The 21,724-nt window shown below is 34.1% G+C and overlaps 1 protein-coding gene across 1 annotated transcript in view; it reads left to right on the top strand.

Moving 5' to 3' along the window:
- The window catches only part of TRPC1 (transient receptor potential cation channel subfamily C member 1), a 55,877-nt gene that overhangs the window by 12,379 nt on the left and 21,774 nt on the right, over positions 1–21,724 (top strand). The window contains exons 2-7 of the mRNA XM_052638456.1: positions 23–177; positions 6,460–6,561; positions 10,424–10,626; positions 15,380–15,511; positions 17,043–17,238; positions 21,326–21,662. Coding sequence (XP_052494416.1) covers positions 23–177; positions 6,460–6,561; positions 10,424–10,626; positions 15,380–15,511; positions 17,043–17,238; positions 21,326–21,662 — 1,125 coding nt within the window. The remainder of the gene's footprint in view (positions 1–22; positions 178–6,459; positions 6,562–10,423; positions 10,627–15,379; positions 15,512–17,042; positions 17,239–21,325; positions 21,663–21,724) is intronic.

Genomic DNA, 21,724 nt, shown 5'->3' with positions numbered 1-21,724 from the left:
ATGTTTGTGTATTGTTATTTAGGTGACTATTATATGGTTAAAAAGATTTTGGAGGAAAACAGTTCAGGTGACTTGAACATAAATTGCGTAGATGTGCTTGGGAGAAATGCTGTTACCATAACTATTGAAAACGAGAACTTGGATATACTGCAGCTTCTTTTGGACTACGGTTGCCAGGTACAAGGCTAGACGATTTTATCCAGTAGCTTTTAAGTACTGTGAGATATGCCACGTTCTGTCCTTTCTCTCTCGTTTTCTTCCTCCCTTCCTTCCTTTTTTTCCTTCTTCCTTCCTATTTTTCTTTTATCTTTCACCTTTTGTTTTGAGCTACTAAAAATTTAAAAACCAAAAAAAGCCTTTTTTAAAAATATAATATTTTGACTTGATTTTTTTTCCCCCAATTTTCACTCTTCCTCATATGTTTTAAAACATCCGACAGAGGTAAATTATTATGACTTATTAAAGATGACTTTGTTTTTATTACTTATATTATTACTATTTATCTTATATATCTAAAAATAGTACAAGTATTCTGGAAGTGTCAGGGGAACAGGTATTTCTGTGGCCCATATAATTTACAAGCATAAGAACAAAGTACTTCTCACATACAAAGCAATTTTCAATTTGACTTTGATTTTCTCCTAAGTTTAATTAAATTTTTCTTTTTGTCTGAAATTTAGTGTTTACTTATAACTAAATGTGAATGAAATTTTTTAAATTGGGAAATATTGACCTTTCTTGCTTGTCTTCGTATGAGTTCAGGTAAAAAAGTAGGCATCTGTATCTTGAAAGAATTTAGTTCAGAGATGTGAAGGAATTTAATGTTATTTTCCTTCCTTTTTGTTTTGCTTATCATGGAACTTTGCATTTGAATTCTGGTTCTTTTTTTTCCTTTCATAGTTTGAGCATTTGCTGTGTTGTTGCTTTAAATTAATGAGCCTTTTTAAAGAGTGATATCAGGAAACACTCATTGATTAAAAGTAGGTCAGTCCTATATATATTTCTATTATAAATATTATATATATGTATTACAACATGTGGTATCATCTCTGTATATACATGTTTAAGTAGAAAAAAATTGCTTTTCCAGAAATTTCATTTATCCAGAATACCACCAAGAACCAGAAAGTAAGTAAAAAATACCCCTGAGCAGCCAGATTAGATGTGATGAGGTTTCCCATTTATGAACTTTATCTGGAATCTTCTCTCAAAGTCTATTTTTTCTTATTTTAGATTACACTTTAACAAACTTACTTAGTTTTCTAATCCATAGAGAATTATGGGAGCAACAGAAGAGGCATGAGGCTACAGTGGAACAAAGTTAGGCACAGTACCTCTGACTCTTTTTAAGGAGATCAGCAGCCTTACATACCTGATAATCTCTAAGGGAACTGTATGTTCGAGTGGTAACTAATGTTTATAACAATAGCCCAGAGTCAGTAAGGGAAAATTAAGTTACGTTCAGTATATATTGCTTGACAAGAAAGAGGAATATATATAGTACTTCTGAAAGCAGAAAAATTCTGTCAAAATTGTTTAAATTTTAAAGTTAAATACTTAAAAGCATAAGCTTCAGTTACCTAGAAAATAAGGTTACAAGGAAAGTCTCTGATGATTCCATATATAAGAGGTATTATGGTACAATAATCATTTTCTTTTTATATATGTCTGTATATAAAATTTCTGTAATTTACATGGTTCTTTCAGATACCTGAACAAATTTGAATGTCATAGCCGGCCTATATAGATGGTATATTTTATAGAGCAGAAAACTGAGGCTCATAGACTGTAATGTATTGCCCAAAGTTCTAAAATAAATAAGGGCAAAGCTAATATTTGAACCAAATCTTTTGTCTGCAAATCCCATGCTCTTTCTAGTTCACCGTGTCCTGTCCTGGGTTACCTGTGTCTTATTTCTCAGTCAACAAATGTCCGAAACCTTTGGTTGGGTGTCATTGTGGAAATGAATAAGTAAAACATGAGTTCTGTACAAAAGTATGTTAAAATGAACAATGAATTTTACATCAATTAAATAATAGAAAAGTGTATTTCATACGTGCTGAGTGGTAATGATCATTGATCCTTGTATATTGCTTAGGGGTTATAAAGTGCTCTCATGTATTTTATCTTGTGTCATACTAGTGAGTTGCAGCTGGACAATTTTGTCCCTCAGGGATATTTGGCAACATCGGGAAACATTTTTGGTTTTGCAGTTAAGGGGTGGGTTTGTACCTGGCCTCTGGTGGGTAGAAGGTAGCGATGCTGTTAATGATCCTGTGGTGAACAGGACAGCCCCCACAACAAAGATTGATCTGGTCCAAAATGTCAGTAGTGCCGCTATTGAGAAACTCTGTTTTATTCTTAAACTTTAGTGGTTTACCATAAGTGTTTTGGAAACATAGGAAAGAGAAGATCACTGTGGATTGGCACTATCAAGAAAGCTTTGATGGAAGCGTCAATTGAGCTTAAGCCTTGAAATATTAATAATTGCAAATATAGTCACTTCTTAATCCCTACAAAAGCTCTATGAGTTAGGTACTACTATTATCCCTGTTTTATAGAGGAGGAAACCGAGGTACAGAAAGCTTCAGTAACATGCCCAAACTTATTCCCTAAATGCCAGAGCTGGAATTTGAACTCAGGTTCTGACTGCCAGAGTCCATGCTTTTTTACTATTATTTAAAACTACTGTAAAAAAAATATGTATTTAATAGATAGGAGGGGAACAGGATATAGAGAAGGATATAAACAAAGATATGTACAGTGTATGTTCTTGAGACAGTGACTTGACTTCGCCTTTTTGAGGAAGATATTTGGGTTGGATGGTAATGAAAATATCTGGAAAAATAACTAAAACAAAACTGATGAAAAGGGCTTGAATGCCGGTCTAAGCAATTTGGATTTTATGTGATAAATAATGGGATCATTACTAGATTTTTGAGAAAGGATGTGATGTATACAGTGATATTTTAGGAAAACTAATCTAGTGGCTGTGTTCAGTATAGATTAAAAAAACAGGAAATGGGGAAGGCTATAAATAGGTTGGGTGAGCAGTTTTTGTAGTAATCCATATACGAAGAGGTTAAAGCCTGAACCAGAATAGTGGCTATGAGAATAGGGGAAGAATAATGGCAAATGTAAGAGATATTGTGAAGGAAGAATTGATAGAACTTAGTGAGTATTTAACTTTGGAAGGGAGGATTGAGAAAGAGCCCAAGATGATCTGAAAATCATAAACATGGGTTACTGGGAGAATGATGAAAGGAAACAGGAAGTTACAAAGCTAAGTCAAACTTGGGGCAGAGAACTGTGAATTCTGGTTTTAGCCTTGTTTATTTTGGGGCTATCAGGAAGTTTTCAATGGAAAGCTTACATCTCTAGGGAGAAATTGGGCTGGAGAAATACAGCAGTCATGGGCCTGGGGATGATCTGACACCGTGAGAATGGATGAAATCACAGAGAAGAGCAAACAACTAGTGTTGATTCCTTCTCAGGGAGCATCTACATTAATAAACGTCGTTAGAAGGAGACGATTTCATTAAAGGAGTTAGGATCATGGACCATTGTGAAAAACCAAAAAAACAGTTTTCTTAGTTGTTTAGAAATCAGGAAAATGATAGGAAAGGCCATTGGATTTTGAATCTCTGGCGTCAGTAGAATTAGAGAAAATGACACTCATGAGTTTTAGAAGTTTGGCAGAATGAGAGAAAGAAAACTTGAGTGGTAAGAGAAAGATGGGCTTCCCAGGTGGCTTAGTGGTAAAGAATCTGCCTGCAGTGCAGGAGACTCGGGTTCGATTCCTGGGTCAGGAAGATCCCCTGGAGGAGGGAATGGTAACCCACTCCATTCTTGCCTGGGAAATCCCATGGACAGAGGAGCTGGCAGGCTGCAGTCCATGGGGTCGCAAAGAGCTAAACAACGACAACTTCTCCCACCAAATAAGCTGCTTGACAGCAGGGACCTTGTCTTGCTCAAGAGAGAGGATCAAGTCAAGTTAGCAAAGAGTGAGGAAGTATTTCATGTTTTGGGAGGTAGAGGCTAGGATTGGTATTTCCGCGAATGAAGGACCAGGGTCCTGTGGAAGACAAGAGCAGTAAATAGAATACCAAGGTGGAAATTTTATCGTTGGTAAGGAAATTGATAATTTATGAGAATCTGAGCTTAGAGGAAAGAGTATGGGAATTGTTGACAAAGTCTGAGATGAGAAGGGAGGGGGTAACTCCATTAATACATAATAAATATGTACTAAGCAGATTTAATAAAGAATAGTCAAATATCTGTAAGAAATTGGGAAACAAAACTTGTGAGGACATATTGTGTACATATAGATACTTTAAAAATAATTTTTCCTCTAGAACTACCTTTTTATGTATCAAGTGACAGCATTTGTATAGAACATGTCAATGGCAACTCCTTATTTACTTGACTTTGTTATGTAAATAAATATTTCTCTACCTGAAGCTTATCCTTTTGAGCTTTGAAAGATTTAACATGAATCTTTCTTTATTGTTTACTAAATAGTGTATCTGAATATAATTTAACTTTAGCATCATAAGTGGGACTCATCAAGAGTATAATCATTTTATTTGCTTCTTATAGTGTGAAATTCTCGATATGTTTTCCCTCACATCGAATGGTTTCAGACTGCTTTGAATTGGTAGTGGTTTCGCTATGCTGATATTTTATCTTCTCAGTGATCAACTTTTAGCAGTTTTTCGTCCTTCCTCCCTTCTTTGTTGATTTTAATCTAGCTGTTCCCTTATTCAATAAAGACCAGAAGGGTACTTGGGAAAGCCAGATATCTGTAATTTATAGACAACTCTTAAGTCAGTGTGGTTGAGGCAGTTCCTTCTAAGGAATAATGCCCATAAAGTTAGTTTGCGACAGCTCAGTATGATTTTGGAAGAAATTTACAGCTGAATTCATGATGATGTTTCAGATGATTGGAGTTGCTTGGTGTTTGGACTTTGAGAGCAATGGCGTTACTATAGTTAGCTAGCTTTATAGGTTAAAATTAAAAATCATTAGTGAACTGTTTAGTAGAAATGAACACATGGTTCTTTTTGTTTGTTTCAGTTGACCAAGTACCAGACTGAAGTTAGAAATGTATGTAAAGCAGAAGAAGAATAATGCTGGATTTTAAAGAATAGGCTACAGCTCAGTGAAACCTAAAAGTTTTAAGGGATAAAATAATGAATTAAATTTCCCATGACTGTGAGGAGTTTTCCTCTGGGAATACACAGGCAGTTCCTAATGGTTGAATGTGGCCCCATCCCATCCCTTGGGGTGCTTACTCCTATTTTTAGACATCCAGATAAAGTCTGCCATTTTTAGTCCTATTTTTAACATCTAGATAAAGTGGATGAAAGCTTTATTCTTTTCAGCTACAAAGATTAAAGATAGGATACAGTTTCACGTTTGTGGGAGATAATGTTGATTTAAATAGTTATTAAAGATTAAAATAGTTTAAGAATGTATATACTGAAAATAATCAGAGTGTTTTCTTAGATTAAATTGTTACTTATCCCCACTTTTTGCTTCTGCCTTTGTGGTTTTCCTTAGAAACCGAAAACCTGATCTCAGTTGCTAAGTACCATAACAGGACTGAAGATTTTGTTACACTGGAAAGCTGAAAAGTCTCCATTTACTCCGCTTCTATTTACTTTTTTCCTCCTATCAGAGTAGGAGCTTCAAAATGAGCTATAGTTTGGGAGTCAACCTGTAAAGTCACTTCTACTTGTCTCTGAGGACATTGATTCCTCAGAGATAATTCTTTGTGATTTTTACTTGATAAGATTGCTAATATTGGGAATTTCCTGGCTATCCAGTCGTTAAGTCTCAGAGCTTTCACTACCGTGGCCTGGGTTCAATCCCTGGTCAGGGAACTAAGAAAGCACAAGCAGCGCAGCAAGGCCAAAAAAAGAAAAAGATTGCTAAATTAATGTCATGATTTACACAATTTCAGTCAGCCATATGTGCTTTAAAGATGAGAACAGCAGGCTCCTCCTGTTTTTATTTTCCATTGTCCCCTAACTTCATGGTTGTATTGATTATATCCTTTGCTTGTAATTTTTCTTGGCAATTTCTTTTATAGATTTGGAATATTAGGATTCTTTTGATCCAAAGTTCAACAGTAAATAAACATCTTGGAAAAAATAACATTAACTTTAAATACTACCTATATCAGCCCTGTTTCATTAATAAACCCACTGCCAAGCATTCATTATTTGATCAGCTCAAGCAGTGAAACCAGGATAAAAATGTATGTGTTGTGGTACACAGAAGTATTGCTAAGGCAAGCAAATGTTATATTTGGATAGTCTAAATTTTTAAAAATTCAGTATTACTGTATATTATACAGTTTAAATTTTCAAAAAGAAATAGTTTTCTTTATGAATTAGTAAAAATAGTTTACCTTTTTCCCTCCATTTTCATTTTTAACTTTTTTTTTTTTTAAAGTCCGCAGATGCACTTTTGGTGGCAATCGACTCTGAAGTAGTGGGAGCTGTTGATATACTACTTAATCATCGACCAAAACGATCATCAAGACCAACTATAGTAGTTAGTACTCTTAAATATTTATTAATTTGAATTTTTAAACCAAAATAGATCTGCCCCATTGCCATTTTTTCTTCCCCTCCAATTTACTTCGTTTTATAGAAATAGATTTTTTTTCTCTGTAAAAATATTATGTTAAGTAGACATTTGCAAGAATAACTAATATTGCTCTCAGGAAACCTTAAAATTCATGATTTTTCTAGAATTTTGTTGATGCAATCCCGTATTTTTAGTTTGGAACATGCTGCAGGTTAAGTTGAAAATACAGATCAGTTTCCAGTTGGATTTTAGCTTTAAGTATAAACAATGAAACCATAAAACTGGAAGAAAATGTAGGTGAATATTTAACTATTTGAGAGGGAAGGACTATTGAACAAAAATCACAGTAGCGCAGCCTTTGTTTGTATAGAAGTTAAACTTCTGAAATCAAGACCTCGGGAAAAATTAGAAAGCAGATGAGTAACTTTCAAAAGATATTTTTAGCATATATCTCAAATTCATAATCTTAATATTAGATGAATTGATGAAAAACTTAAAAATCAATAAAAGATGTAGAAAAATCTCAAAGTGCAAAATTATAATCTTATTAATAATTAAATATGAGATGCCAATTTTTGCTTATCAGATAGCGAAGATTGTTTAAAAAGTAATAACCGTTGATAGCAAAGGAGTAGTACAGTCTCATACACCGCTGGAAGGGAAGGTAGTTTGAAAAATGGTCTGGCAGGAAGTGTCAATAACAAGAAAGATGTTCATATTCTTTAAACTATCACTTCCTCCTCTAGAAATTTTGTCAAGGAGATGGTCAGAAATGTAGACAAAAATGTTACTTGTAATCTTATTTGTAGCAATGAAAAAACCATGTGACATAATCTGAACATCCCAAAATAGATTTGAAAATAAATAACTACCTGTATATTAAAATAGTATTTTAAAGGAATAATTAGGAACACCTAACATTCTAACATTGGTACAGAATGGTAAAAAATGAGAATAGTAAACTGTATAGATAGTATTATCTGAGCTTAGAAATATGCATAGAAAAGGAATTGTATGGAAATATGCAAAATGTTACATAACAGCAGTCATCACATTACCAAATTAAGGATATTGTTTTCTTTATTGCTTTTGTGATTAAGAAGATAGTCACTAATAATGCAATAAATTCTACTGTAAAAATGAGATATTTGCTGTGTATGTATCAAAATGTAACAGTTATAACATTCATTATTGGTGAGGATATAGTGAAATAATCAGTAAAAATAATTTCTGGGAGTGTTGTAAACTGGCTATAATCAGAAGAAAAATATTGTTTAAGAAATAATTATAAATTGATTGCAAATGATCTGCCATTCTCTTGAGAAAGAAGAGAAGCTCCCCTAAATTAAATACTTTATCATATATTAACTGAAATATTTTTCCCTCATTTAAACTATGACAAAGCTTGTATAAGCGTAATTTTCTCCCAAGGATAGTTCCAGCTAATTTTAAGTGGTAGCAAGCAACCAACAGTGTAGAGAAAAAAGAGCTAATAGTATAGCTCCTGTTCAAAAGATCAGAAATGTCTAGAATCCTATTCAATTTTCTGTCACCCGTCCTCCAGTTACTAGTATATTTTGGTATCCCTACCTGTTCAACCTCCTAACCTCTTAACCCATTTACTCCCTTGAGGAGGTTGAGTGTAGAGTCCCAGGGTATTGGAGCAACTGACTGATACAATTTCATCACCATTACCACTGCCAATTGACTTTCAAGTTATAAGGCCAGGCAGTCCTCACCTACTCAGTAAGAGAACACTTTTTCAGTATCTCTAACAAAAAAAGGTTATCCAGCCTTTGCTTTGAATACTTCTAGTGACAGCAACATCACTTTTTAACAGGTTGATTACCTCTAGACAGGCAATGTCAAGTATTTTTATATACTTTTAAAATTTGTCATCTCAGTGAATTCATTCTATATTCTTGGCTTATCAAAATTGTCTTTTGATAAATTTTGACTTTCAAATACAGGTTTCTTTTTTATAGTATGTAGATTATATTTTGTGCAATGAAATTAGGGATTTTAATCATCTGTCTCTGTTTTTCACATAGTTAAGTATGTTTCATGGGAAAAATAAGGACCATTATTTTCGTAAGAGATTAAATATGACTTCATCCTCTTTATAACCTCTTCTTTTGTAAATAGGGGGAATGGGGTAAATTTTTATAGATTTCTCTGTAATTTTTAAATAAATTCATTAATTTGAAGACCCCAATAAATAGAAGGGAAGTATATATAAACAAACTATTCATAAAAGAAGGAAAAAAATAAGAATGTCAGAAAATAATAAAATTTACCAGTAATCAAAGAAAAGTAAATTAATATTCATGATAGTTTTTTTGCTCATAAATTGGGAATGATCATGCCCAGTGCTGATGAGTAAATCTTAGTGTGTGGGTACATTCCTGTATTATTAGTAATATAAACCATTAAAAGGTCTTGATAATACGTATCAAAAGCTTCAAAATTGTTCATGGCCTTTAGATCTATAATTCCACTTCAAAGGTTCTATGTTAATGAGATAATCCTAAAGTTTGAAAAAACTGTATTCATAAAGATGTTTATGACAGTATTATTTATAGTAGCAAAATAAAATACCTTGAACAGAGAATCTATGAACTTCCTTAAATTGCATGCAAAGTTCTGTACAAAAAATTTTTTTCCAAAAGAGTGTTTGTTACAGCTTCCTTGAAGTTGCCCTTAAAAGCAGGTGTGGTGGCAAAAGGATTAAAAACAAATACTGTAAAATGTTTTAAGGTAGTAGAAATATGGGTATTTTTATTTCTGCTTTGTATATTTTTCAGGTTTTTTTATAATGTGTGTACTATTACAATGTTAGTAAAAATTACAAAAATTAACTGTGAACTTGATGAGCTTATACTATGGAATCAAACAGCTCACAGGAAAACATCTATGAAAAAGTGATAAGTATTAGAAAGAATATACAATAGTCCTAATATAGTCAACCTTATTTACTTTACCTGGCTCTTATTTACTGATGTTTCTCTCCTCGTGTTATGCAGTCCCCAGGCGTGAGCCCATGTAGTGAAAGGAGCTCAGGCTCCAGAGGACCAGACACCTGGGTTCTATCTGTATTTTACCACTCTATTGGATAGCTCGGGCACATTAACTTCTCTGAGCCTCAGTTTCTTCATGGAGGTTAGAATGTTCAATTTTGCAGGCTATTGTGGGGATTAAATGAGATAATAAATGCAAACTGCCTAATGGTTCCAGGAGCTATGATTGTTAGTGTTTTTGTGCATTTGTAACAGGAAGTAGTATGAGTGGTGTTTGAAAATATGTGGAGAATTATACAGAATGAAGAGTGCCTCCTGTTTTGTTATTCTTTACAAGTAACTTCCTTGCTATCAATGTGGCAAGGTTTTGTCGTAGAGGTGGATTTAAAATTTTTTTCTCGTGCCTTTATACTTTGCCTATTTTTAACACTTCTGTTTTCCATTATATTCTCTTTCTAAAATTCTTGTTCCTTATCCTTGTCGTGCATGTTGCCATAATCTTGTGAAAATGAAACACTTTTTCCTAAAGTATTTCTCCAGATATCCACACTTCTTCTTTGTTAGGAAAACAAAACTCTGGCTATATGAATATTTCCTAGTGAAGATTTTGTCTGTCATGATTATACTGCATTTACTAACTAAAGTTCTTTTGCAGTTTCAAAAAAGATTTTAATCCTAGTAAAATGTGATTATATTTCTCAAAATAATTTTCATATTCTTTGTGTCTTTTGTTCATTACATTCTTTAGATAAATGTTTTTTTGATGTCACAAGTAAGAACTTTTGGATGTTTATATAAATATCTTTCAGAAACTAATGGAGAGAATTCAGAATCCCGAGTATTCAACAACTATGGATGTTGCACCTGTCATTTTAGCTGCTCATCGTAACAACTATGAAATTCTTACAATGCTGTTAAAACAGGATGTATCTCTACCTAAGCCCCATGCAGTTGGCTGTGAATGTACATTGTGTTCTGCAAAAAACAAAAAGGACAGCCTCCGACATTCCAGGTCAGAAAATTCAGATTTAAATTAAGATGTGTGATGCAGTAAGGTATATGTCAATATAGTTTTTTATCGTTGTTCTATTTAGATTTTTAAGAAAGCTGGTATTGCAGTGAGTAATGAAAGCCAAACTTCTAGCTGCTTTGCTTAATACAATGAGTTCTGTATTTTAAAGAAATGTTTACTAAATGATGAATAAGCAGGAAAACTTTCCAGATTATGAATAAGGTTTATCTCATAATTCTGCTGGTCAGAGATAGGGTCACTATTTGCTTTTTAGAAGCAGGGTTTATTAATCTAAAAGAATTTCCAAGTAGTGGAAGGGATGAAGATAACTACTTCCTATCTTATTTATAAGAAAATAAATATTGTTACCTATCTAACTAAATACTCAGCCTGTTATGCCTCTTTGTCCCCTCTCACACAATATTTAAGTCTTTTTCTCTTCTCATTCTCCCCAGTCAAAAATGTTAACAACTGAGGGGTGAATGAACTCAAGAAAGTATCTCTTCCTGGACGGGTTGAGCAAGATCACACATATGCATGTGGTATAACGTGTGTGGTTTTGGGCTAGACTTGAAAATCTCATTTTCAGCATACCCTTTATGTATATATTATCTTTACAGTGGTCAGATGTAGTTGAGATAGTGTCAGATAAAGCATTTACTACAGAAAATATGGTTGGAAGTCCAATGCCATCTGTTGTCACTGTTTTCTAGTTAAGGCTTCTTATACAGTATGTGTGAAATTAGCTTTAAAGCTGTGCGCCGTCTACCTTACCTCATTCCTCTCCTTAAGAACAGGTCTTTGGTGGATCAACAGATAGTCACAAATCCATAAATTGGAAAAGTCTCCTGGGAATCAATTTAGTGTTTACTTGCAGAGATTGTACTGAAAATTTTTCTGTTTTCAAGTCTCTTTTCCAATGAGATCTATGTTTCTGTTTGAGAAGATCTGGTTGATAGTTATGGCAATTTTAAAAATAATCTTCTTTATTTGTTTTTGACTGTGCTGGGTCCTCGTTGCTATGCGTGGACTTTCTCTGAGTTGCGGGGAGCAGGGGCTACTCTCTAGTGCATGGGCTTCTCATTGTGGTGGCTTCTCTTGTGGAGCATGGGCTCTGGGGCAGTCAGGCTTCAGTAGCTGCGGCATGTGGGCTCAGTAGGTACCACTCGCAGGTTCTAGAGCAACAGGCTCAGTAGTTGTGCACAGGTTTAGCTGCTCCGTGGCGTATAGATCTTCTTGGATCAGGGAATTAACCCCTGTCCCTTGCATGGGCAGGCAGATTCTTTACCACTGAGCCACCAGGGAAGCCCAGCTATGGCAATTTGTCTAACTTTCTAGTTTTAAAATGACTAGTCTATGAGAAATTCCCTGGCAATCCAGTGGTTAGGACACCACGCTTCCACTGCCAGAGGCAAAGGTTTAATCCCTGGTTAGGGAACTAAGTACTAAAATCCTTTATTAATGTTAAATATAAATTATTTTCCGATAGTGTGCTTACATGTGTAGTAAGCATTTGGAGATAGGGTTAAAAAGGTAAAAGGCATTTTACACAGTACATGAATGTGGTTTATTTAGGGAACTGCAAGTGGTTTGGTATATTTGTTGAAGGCTTTGAGAGAGTTTGTTATTGATGTTCGGGAAAACAGTTATAGCAAATGTCAAAAGAGCTCTGACTAAAGTCATTTTCAGGAATTGCTAAGCAGAGCTGCAGGAGAAAAGAAAGTTAACCAAGAAAGAGACGGGTAAAGGTTTCTGGGAAGTGGAAGAGAGGCAGTCTGTATCTGTGAGATACTGGTTTTTAAATTTCAGAGATGATGCAGTGCTAGGTGATACAGTCTTTCCATTTGTAACAACCTGGTTAGACTCTGAGAGCTTTATGCTAAGTGAAACAGGTCAGATGGAGAAGGACAAATACTGTATGTTTTCACTCGTTTGTGGAATATAAAGCACAAAAAAACATTCTATGGATTAGTTGGGGAATGCACTCAAAGTTGCAGCCATTTCTTGAGTTCCTTGTCTTTTTCATCAGACTTCCTGATGTTCTGCACACATGCCTAATTTTTTAGTCGCCCAGGAATTTGTGGAGACTTTGTATATCTTTTCTCATTTCCAAGATCTCCCTATTAAATTTCTGTTTGGTCCACTGTTTCCCTCACCTCAACCTGCAAACATGGTCTTACAAAAAGCTGCAGGTTTTCCTTGGTTGTCTGTACTAAGTCCAGTCCTTTCAGCCAGCAGAGCTGTAGGTTTTTACTTCCCAACTAATTGATTTATACCTCATTAGCACAAAGGTAGAGATTTACCGGTTTCAGAATGGAGAACTACAGTTCTCCTTAAACGAACTGAAGGCAGAGATAATGGATGTGGGCCTTAGGCAAGAAGGCCACAGGTTCCAGCCATTCCTGCCTGAAGTTCTGGTAGTTTTCCAGTAACTGATTCTCAATAGATAATTTTGAGTGAGCTGAAATAGTTGATTTTTTAAAAATGATTTTATCCATTTTATGCATATTTTTGTACAGTAAAATCATTGATCTCTTTATATTCCACCGTTACTTTTGATAGTGTTTTGAATACCAAAATGACAGATTTTATTTTATTTTCATTTACTGAAGTATAGTTGATTTATAACATGATACTGATATTAGCTATACACCAGTGTGACTCAGAGATGCACCTAAGTACATTCTTTTTTATATTCTTTTCTTTATGGTTTATCAGAGGGTATTGAGTATAGTTCCCTGTCCTCAACAGGAGGACCTTGTTGTCAATCCATTCTACACATAGTAGTTTGTATCTACCAACTCCAAACTCCCAGTCTATCTTCTTCCCCCCTACCTCCTTGTCAACCACAAATCTATTCTCTATGCCAAAAATGACAGATTTTATAAAGTGGTGCAGCCTCATTATTTTTCTGATTCTATCTAATTGCTTTCCATACTATGGCACTTCATTGTTACACAGCCACTTGTTTGCCACCAATACGAGCACCTTTTCTGTGCATTATGTCCCTAATTCATATTTTTAGACATGATAATGTAGGCTAATGCAAAAGTCATTTTTACAACAACCTGCTAAAATTGATTACCATAAAAAATTACTACAGACATAATGATGGAAACAAATTAGTTGCTTGATTGTATATATTTTTTCTCAAGTTTTCGGAGCAGTTTTGGTATAGACAAATACCCCTTTAGAAATCCTTACTTAAGATAAAATAATTGTACTTGTTTATTAAATAGCTAGCTCAAAGTTGGATTTCATATTGTTTTCTTAAAAATGCATTATATAGCACCTATTTTTGTGTCTAAGACATGAGACTTAGCAGTTAAATAAGGAATAGTTCAATAAATTTATTTCGTAAAAGTTTTTAATTTTTATACAGAAAAATTTCATTGCAAAGTGAAAAGACAACCAACCAACTGAGAGAAAGTATTTAAAACACTTTTGACTAGACAGAGGGGTAATTTCTTTGATATTTAAAGAGATTTTACAAGTTGATGAATTTTTTAAAAAATCACCAGAAAAATAGGGAAATACAAATGAACAGATAGTTTATAGAACTATAATGAAAAGTAAACATGAAAGGATGCTTGAGCTTTTAGAGAAATCTAGAGTAATACAACTCTTAAAATTCCATTTTTCTTCCATTAGGGTGGCAGCATGAAGATGAGGGGGGGAAATGAGCTTTCCTTATTGTTTGTGCTTTGGAAACATCCTCCAGATTTTAAGATACACATGCCATTTTATCCAGCAATTCTGAATGTGCAAAGGGTATATGAACTAAAGAATAATCATTGTTGCATTATTAATTGAAGTAAAAAATTAGAAGCAACTTAAATTCCATTAAGTTGGACTGCCGTCAAATGCCATCCAGTTTTAGGAAATAATGAGGTTACTCTGTATGTAGTGACATAGAAATAATTGTCCCTGTATACAGTATGTCTGAGTACTTTTGTGTATGATTAGAAAATATCAAGAAAGATTTTTCACAATTCTCTGAAATGTGACTATCTTTGAGGAGTAGACTTGGTGGAAAGAGAAAAATTGCAGAGCATTATGTTTCTGAACTGCTTGCTTTTTTTAAAGAAACAGGCATATATTAAATTTTTATTTAAAAGTAAGAATATATAATAGTTACCAAATTTTAAATTAAGAATTATATGTTTATAAATGAAAGAATAATAACAAAACTTTTTTGATTTGGTTCCTGTTGGATATCGAATATGAACATTAATTAGCTCATGGAAGGTAAAGCAAATACTTTTCTATTAGCTAGAAATTAGGCATAAATGAATGATTTTATTCTTAAGATTTGAAAATGTCTTTCAAAATAACCTGATTAAATGAGTCATATATATAGGTAACATATTAAAGTAAATTTATTGCTGGGGAAGGAAAATTTAATAAGCATCCATATATTCAATGTTATTAGCAGATTTCATTTAAAATAATACTAAATTCAGGAATAGAAAATTTTAAATTAAATTGAAGGATACAGAGTTTTAAGTCTATGAAAAGAAATACTAAAACGATTTCTTTAAAAGCAGTGGTATAAAATTTTTCAATAATTATATCTCAGAATATTTATTTTTAAGTGTTTCTTTTTGTAGGTTACTTTATAATAAGTATATTATAAATGTTTTATTTTCTTTTAATTTTATAATATTTTAAATTTATGAAAATTATAGGTTAAAAATACTAATCACATGTATATAATAAATATTTTACATAATGGAATCAAATTTTATCTCAGGTTTCGTCTTGATATATATCGCTGCTTGGCCAGTCCAGCTCTAATAATGTTAACAGAGGAGGATCCAATTCTGAGAGCATTTGAACTTAGTGCTGATTTAAAAGAATTAAGCCTCGTGGAGGTGGAATTCAGGTGGGAATAAATGGAAATTGTAAATTATCTCTCTTTTTTCCAGAATATTTTCAGCGTGAGTTTTCTCATAGGCCAGATTATCACTTAATGTTTATTTACATTTGATCCGAAATGACCAGGCCTTTCTGCCATATACTTGGGACTTTCCTTTTCTCTCAGTAGAACAGATCCTAGCATAACTTAAGTCACTCTTTCCCCATCTTCCCTCTTCCACTCTTCCACCCATGCTTAAATCCCTGCTTTGTTCAATGTTACCAGAGGCATTCTAGGGCAATGTGAAGAATAAAGGGAATGGTAGCCATAAACAAGAGCAAACTTGCTTATAACTGCTCTCTTTCCTCATTCTCAGATTCTATAACCATCCTTGGAGCCCAACCCTTCATAACTTTCAGAAGCATATTGAATGCTTTTTCGTATGTCAGGTACATTTCACACACCCAGACATTGTCCCATTTCACTGTTCAGTGAGATTTTCTAGTAGGAGAAACAACATGTAGACATAAAACTAATTAGATAAGACTATAATTAAATTCTTAGACTAAGAAGTAGATAATACTTTGTTAAAGAAATTCAACTAGTTATTCTACCAAACTTACGTAGTTTTGGTTATGTAGTAAATGCAAAGAATAGATGAGAAAATGTTAGCCAATAAGGAAAAGTTTTTAATTCTTTGAGTTTTAACTTTATGCAGCCAGTTCATGGAAAACCCCATTGAAGAGAAAATTAATCAATGAAAAATTCTTCATATTTTCCCTTCCTTTCACTTTAAAAACACTGAATAAAAAATTAGTTTCTGAAATCTGATCCCAGTTGTTTCATAACTATTTCTAACTTTATTCTTAAGTTGTTCCACTCAGGCTTAAGCGTAACATAATTGATATTTTATAAAGAATTATCTATTAAAACTTCTTAGTTTCTCACAAGTGATTTAGGCTTGCCTTTAATAAGCAGGTAAGTCCTAAGTTTCAAGGAATAGTGATTGTGTAACTAGGAATGTTTCAGTGTTTCTTTCTAACTTGGATTTTGTTCAAAGGAGCATCTTAAAAATGAAACAAAATACTATTTTGATATCAGAAGTAGTGTAAACACATTTCAAACTATCATTGAAAAAATTTCTGGTTAAAAATCATATAATAATATTTATTAGATAGCATCAAGATATTATCTATTGTTTAGATAAATAATATAAAAGAAAGCTTTATACAGAACTTATAGAGAGTAAAGGCAAATGAGTTAAATGAAGAATGTGTTGAAAATATTATCAGAATTTCTAGGAATATCAATATATATGAGAAAACACTGTGCTCATCTGAGATTATCAGTGTGAATGCAGAGAACATAATTGTGTTACAGTTTTCCCCGAAGCTGTGGGGGATTTATGTACCAGTAGGTTCCTTTGACAGCACAAAATGACTTCAGATGTTGTGTAGCACTGTTGGAATTAAAATGTTATTGAGTAATATTTCTAGTGAAAACACCTTAATTAGAAGATGGAAGTGGCATTTTTAATAATAGACTGTACACTTTGCAGAAACGATTATGAGGAACTAGCCCGGCAGTGTAAAATGTTTGCTAAAGATTTGCTTGCCCAAGCCCGGAATTCACGTGAATTAGAAGTTATCCTAAACCATACATCCAATGATGAGCCTCTTGACAAACGGGGATTACTAGAAGAAAGAATGAACCTAAGTCGTCTAAAACTTGCTATCAAATATAACCAAAAGGAGGTATGAAGTTTTCTGTGATATATTTAAATTATTTCCTCCACAGTAGTCTAGTGGCTCAGGGCAAAGGCTTTGGAGCAATACATCTACATTGAGATCCTAGTTCTGCTTCATAAAAACTGTGTGTCCTTGGGAAAGTTATTGAATCTGTCTGAGCTTTAGTTTTAAGAATTAATTAAGGATATGCATATTTAAAGAGTGTAGTACAATGAATATTGCCTTTAAGCAAGTACTCAATAAATGGTAGTTGCTATTATTTTTAACAATAATAAGAGTATGGATATTAATATAATCCTTTTTGCTAAATAGTAGCTATCTATGCAGGTAAGAGTTTGAATAGTAAATGCCTTCCTAATGCAGTTTCCACCTTGTGTTTTGTCTGTTATGAATTTATATTATTAATCTAGTTATAAATAGTCCTTTCTACAGATATAGGGCCTTTCTGTTTAAAAATAAAAGTATCAGATATTATGTTCCTTATTCTTATTTGTTAATTCATTGTGAAACCCAAAGGTGGAGAGACGTATGCTATGATAACTAAGTTGAATCTGGCTCTTCTGGCATCATCCCTTCCTATTAAGGGAAATACCTATTTCTACTCCCCATACACTCACATGCATATGATTCAGGAACTTGAAGAAGGAAGGTATGCATTTTTAATTTCACTTTTTGAGATAACTTAATAGACATGGATATTTATATGCAGACAATGATGTTCAGTTGGGGAGTGCTGGTATATGATACTTTTAAATTATTGCTTCTAAGACCCATTATTCTTATTAACAACATAGATATTGGAGTAAAACTTGCTTATCACAATTATGGGCTTCCCCGGTAGCTCAGACAGTAAAGCATCTGCCTGCAGTGCAGGAGACCCGGGTTCGATTCCTGGGTTGGGAAGATCCCCTGGAGAAGGAAATGGCAATCCACTCCAGCACTCATGCCTGGAAAATCCCATGGACGGAGGAGCCTGACAGGCTACAGTCCCTGGGGTCACAAAGAGTCGGACACGACTGAGCGACCTATGGTAGAAGGCAAGATATAGGACGTTTGGTGCTCGGAGCAGTTTTTTTTATTATCTTGGTTGACAGTTTGAGCCTCCAAATAGCTTTGTGACTTGGGAGATTGATATAGGAATTTTAAGATGTTACTTTAAGATTACCTAGATATTATATTTCTCATCCGGATCTCTGGCTTCAAATAGTATATTTTTCTAGTACTCTGAGATTTCTTACTTAAGGTAGAGCATTTATAAAAAATTAAGTATAAGAATTTGGATCCAGGTAGCTATAAGATGATAAGTCAATAACATACCTATGTGGCTTAAGAAGAAAATACAATGTTAATATGTATACCTAAAAACAGAGAACTCTGATATAATCTTCCTCTAATATACATTTGAGTAGATCTTATGTTTATTTACTTTTGTGTTCCACAGCCTAAAATAGACATGAAATAACTAGAAAATGACAGAAAAGATATAGCAAAATCAACTTAAGTGATTGGAAAAAGAATCTCAAAGAAAGGTGGAAAAAAATCAAGATTATCCTGGTAAGGGGAGAAAAACTAAGGAAGTTTCCTAATGACATATATATATATGTGTGTATATATATATATCCCTGAAGAATTCAGAGGATAAGCAAATGTCCCATTCTAAAGAAGATTGCCCAGTGTGCGCAGTCACTTCAGTCGTGTCCGCCTCTCTGCGGCCCCATGGACCACGGCCTGCCAGACTCCTCTGTCCATGGGATTCTCCAGGCAAGAACACTGGAGTGGGTTGCCATTTCCTCCTCCAGTGACAGAGTGTGAAGTGAGTGAAGTGAAGTCGCTCAGTCATGTCCGACTCTTTGCGACCCCATGGACTGTAGCCTGCCAGGCTCCTCCGTCCATGGGATTTTCCAGGCAAGAGTACTGGAGTGGGTAAGGATTAGAGAAAAGGAATAAGGAGTAATGGTAATACTTTTAGTTGGGAGGAAAATATTCTGTAATTTAAAAAATGAATGAAATATAAATTAGTTTTTTACATTGGATTTCTAAATATAATCAAAGGGAAAGATAATATTTTCTCAGATAGTTGATATATTTTGTTCTGGTGCTACATCCTGAATAACAAACTGCCCTGATACTCAAGTGGCATAAAACAATACTTCATAGTCATTTTGTGAAAATTTCATGATCATTTTATTATGCTTTTGAGTTTTGTGAGGTCACAAACCTCTTGAGGTCAAGAATTAGGAAAGGGTACAGCAAGACTGATTTGTCTCTGCTTCACCATGTCAGTGATCTCAGCTGGGAGGTTTCTTCATTCATATGCTTGGTGCTTGAGCAACACCTGCGGTCTCAAACAGGGAGCTCTGAGTGGGCAGGATGCTCAGTAGGCTGGGTCCATTGAGGGCAGTCCTCCTGAGAACTCAGGACTGGAACCATGGAGGAGCATGGCCCTCATGGTGCATGGGCTGCAAGATGGTCTGAGAAGCCTCTGAGGGTTAATCAGAGTGGCTACATGTAGCCTCTGCTTCTTTGTAGGCTGGTGGCTTCAGGGCAGTGGGACGTTTTGGCAAGTGTTTCCCAAACAAGGTGGAAGCTGAATGTCCTTTTAAGACCAGCCTTCAGAATTTACATAGCATCACTTCCAGAATCTACTTGTTAAAGCAATAACAACCCTGGTGAACTGAAGGACAGGGAATATTGGTAGCCTCTCCATTGTTGATGAGAAGAGTATCAAAGAATTTGTGTCTGTATTTTTAAACCACCACAGACTTAGAATATCTCCAATTGAAAGTTCTTCCAATTACATATTTAACATTATGGTTAATTAAATCATCATAGTATAAAGAGATGACGAGGGCAGCAGTCAGTCCTGAGATTGCTTTGATACTTGGGGGAAGGATGAAACTACTGAGTTTGGGATGCTACTAAACTGGGTGGTTGGTGGGAAGAAAATCTGTATTTTTCTCCCTGATAGTTCCTTTTGAGGGACAGATTAACAATTCCCTAACAACACTGAGAGCTAAGCAGAAGGACAAATATTAATTGCCAAAAATAGGTATGGCCTATTAGGAAATTTCTTGATAAGCACAATAAACAACAAAACTCTGTCCAGGCTTTTTAAGTACACTGTTGCATTCTATAAATTATATTCTGTCTTGGGATGAAACATTTTAAAACACAACATTGACCAAATATTATTGAATATCTGAATGATATTATGATCATTTGTGCTTTACTTCAATGATTTTCAAGCCTGATTACATTACTGAGTCCAGAGTCATCAGAATCCTTAACTTATACTTCCTAGCATGAACATTATATTGGGAAAATATTACTTCCGAATTTTGCAAACTAATAATCTTTATAAACTTCAGTAAATTAATTTCTGTATTTGAACTAGAATTTTCCTCTTATTTGGGAATATTTTTCCTTTCTTCTCACACAGAATTCCATTTTATGAGGATTTAAGAGCGTCTTTAACACATTTTAAGAAATTCTCAGTGTTTTCATGGAACATAAATATATGTGATGTTTAGCCTTTAATTGCTTTGCTGTGCTTGACATGTTGGTTTCTTGTAACTGAAATCATTAATTTTTCTAGGCTGAAGTCTCTTTCTATGGATTATGCTTGTTAATTTTGAAATTTCAGAAACGCTGTTATGAGTCTTTATAAAGTAAATGTTTCATAATGGCTAAGCAGGCAGGCTAGTAATAGTCACTAATACTTAAGTGATGCATGCTATGACCAGGCACTATTCTAAGAGCTTTACGTTTAATCCTCATAACCAGTGTTTGACTAGATACTATTATTATCCTCATTTTACAGATGGAGAATTTGAGGCTTGAGAGAGATTTAAAAACTTGCTCAAGGTCATTTAGTAAGCTAAGTGGCAGAGCCTGGAATTAAATCTAGATAATCTGGCTCCAGAGTCTATGCTCTTAACCACTACACTCTCTTATTACATGTAAGAAAAATAAACTGGACTATATAGAACTGATTTCAAACTATAGTTAAAACTTTCAATATAACTAAATAATAGTGCTGTTGGATCCTATTTACAAGTTATATTTGACTTGTGTGTGTGTGCTTCCTTTTCAGTTTGTTTCCCAGTCCAACTGTCAGCAGTTCCTGAACACTGTTTGGTTTGGACAGATGTCAGGTTACCGTCGTAAGCCTACCTGTAAGAAGATAATGACTGTTTTGACAGTTGGCATCTTTTGGCCAGTTTTGTCACTTTGTTATTTGATAGCTCCAAAATCTCAGTTTGGCAGAATTATTCACACACCTTTCATGAAATTTATTATTCATGGAGCATCATATTTCACATTCCTACTGTTACTAAACCTATACTCTCTTGTCTACAATGAGGATAAGAAAAACACAATGGGGCCAGCCCTTGAAAGAATAGACTATCTCCTTATACTGTGGATTATTGGTAGGTATCAAGTTAGTTTAAAAGGTTCTGCCTTTATTTAGCCTGTTAATTCTCCCTTGATT

This window comes from Budorcas taxicolor, chromosome 1 (assembly GCF_023091745.1).
Source record: "Budorcas taxicolor isolate Tak-1 chromosome 1, Takin1.1, whole genome shotgun sequence".
NCBI lineage: Eukaryota > Metazoa > Chordata > Mammalia > Artiodactyla > Bovidae > Budorcas > Budorcas taxicolor.
The sequence above is the reverse complement of the archived record's forward strand: the minus strand, read 5'-3'. Positions and strand labels throughout refer to the sequence as shown.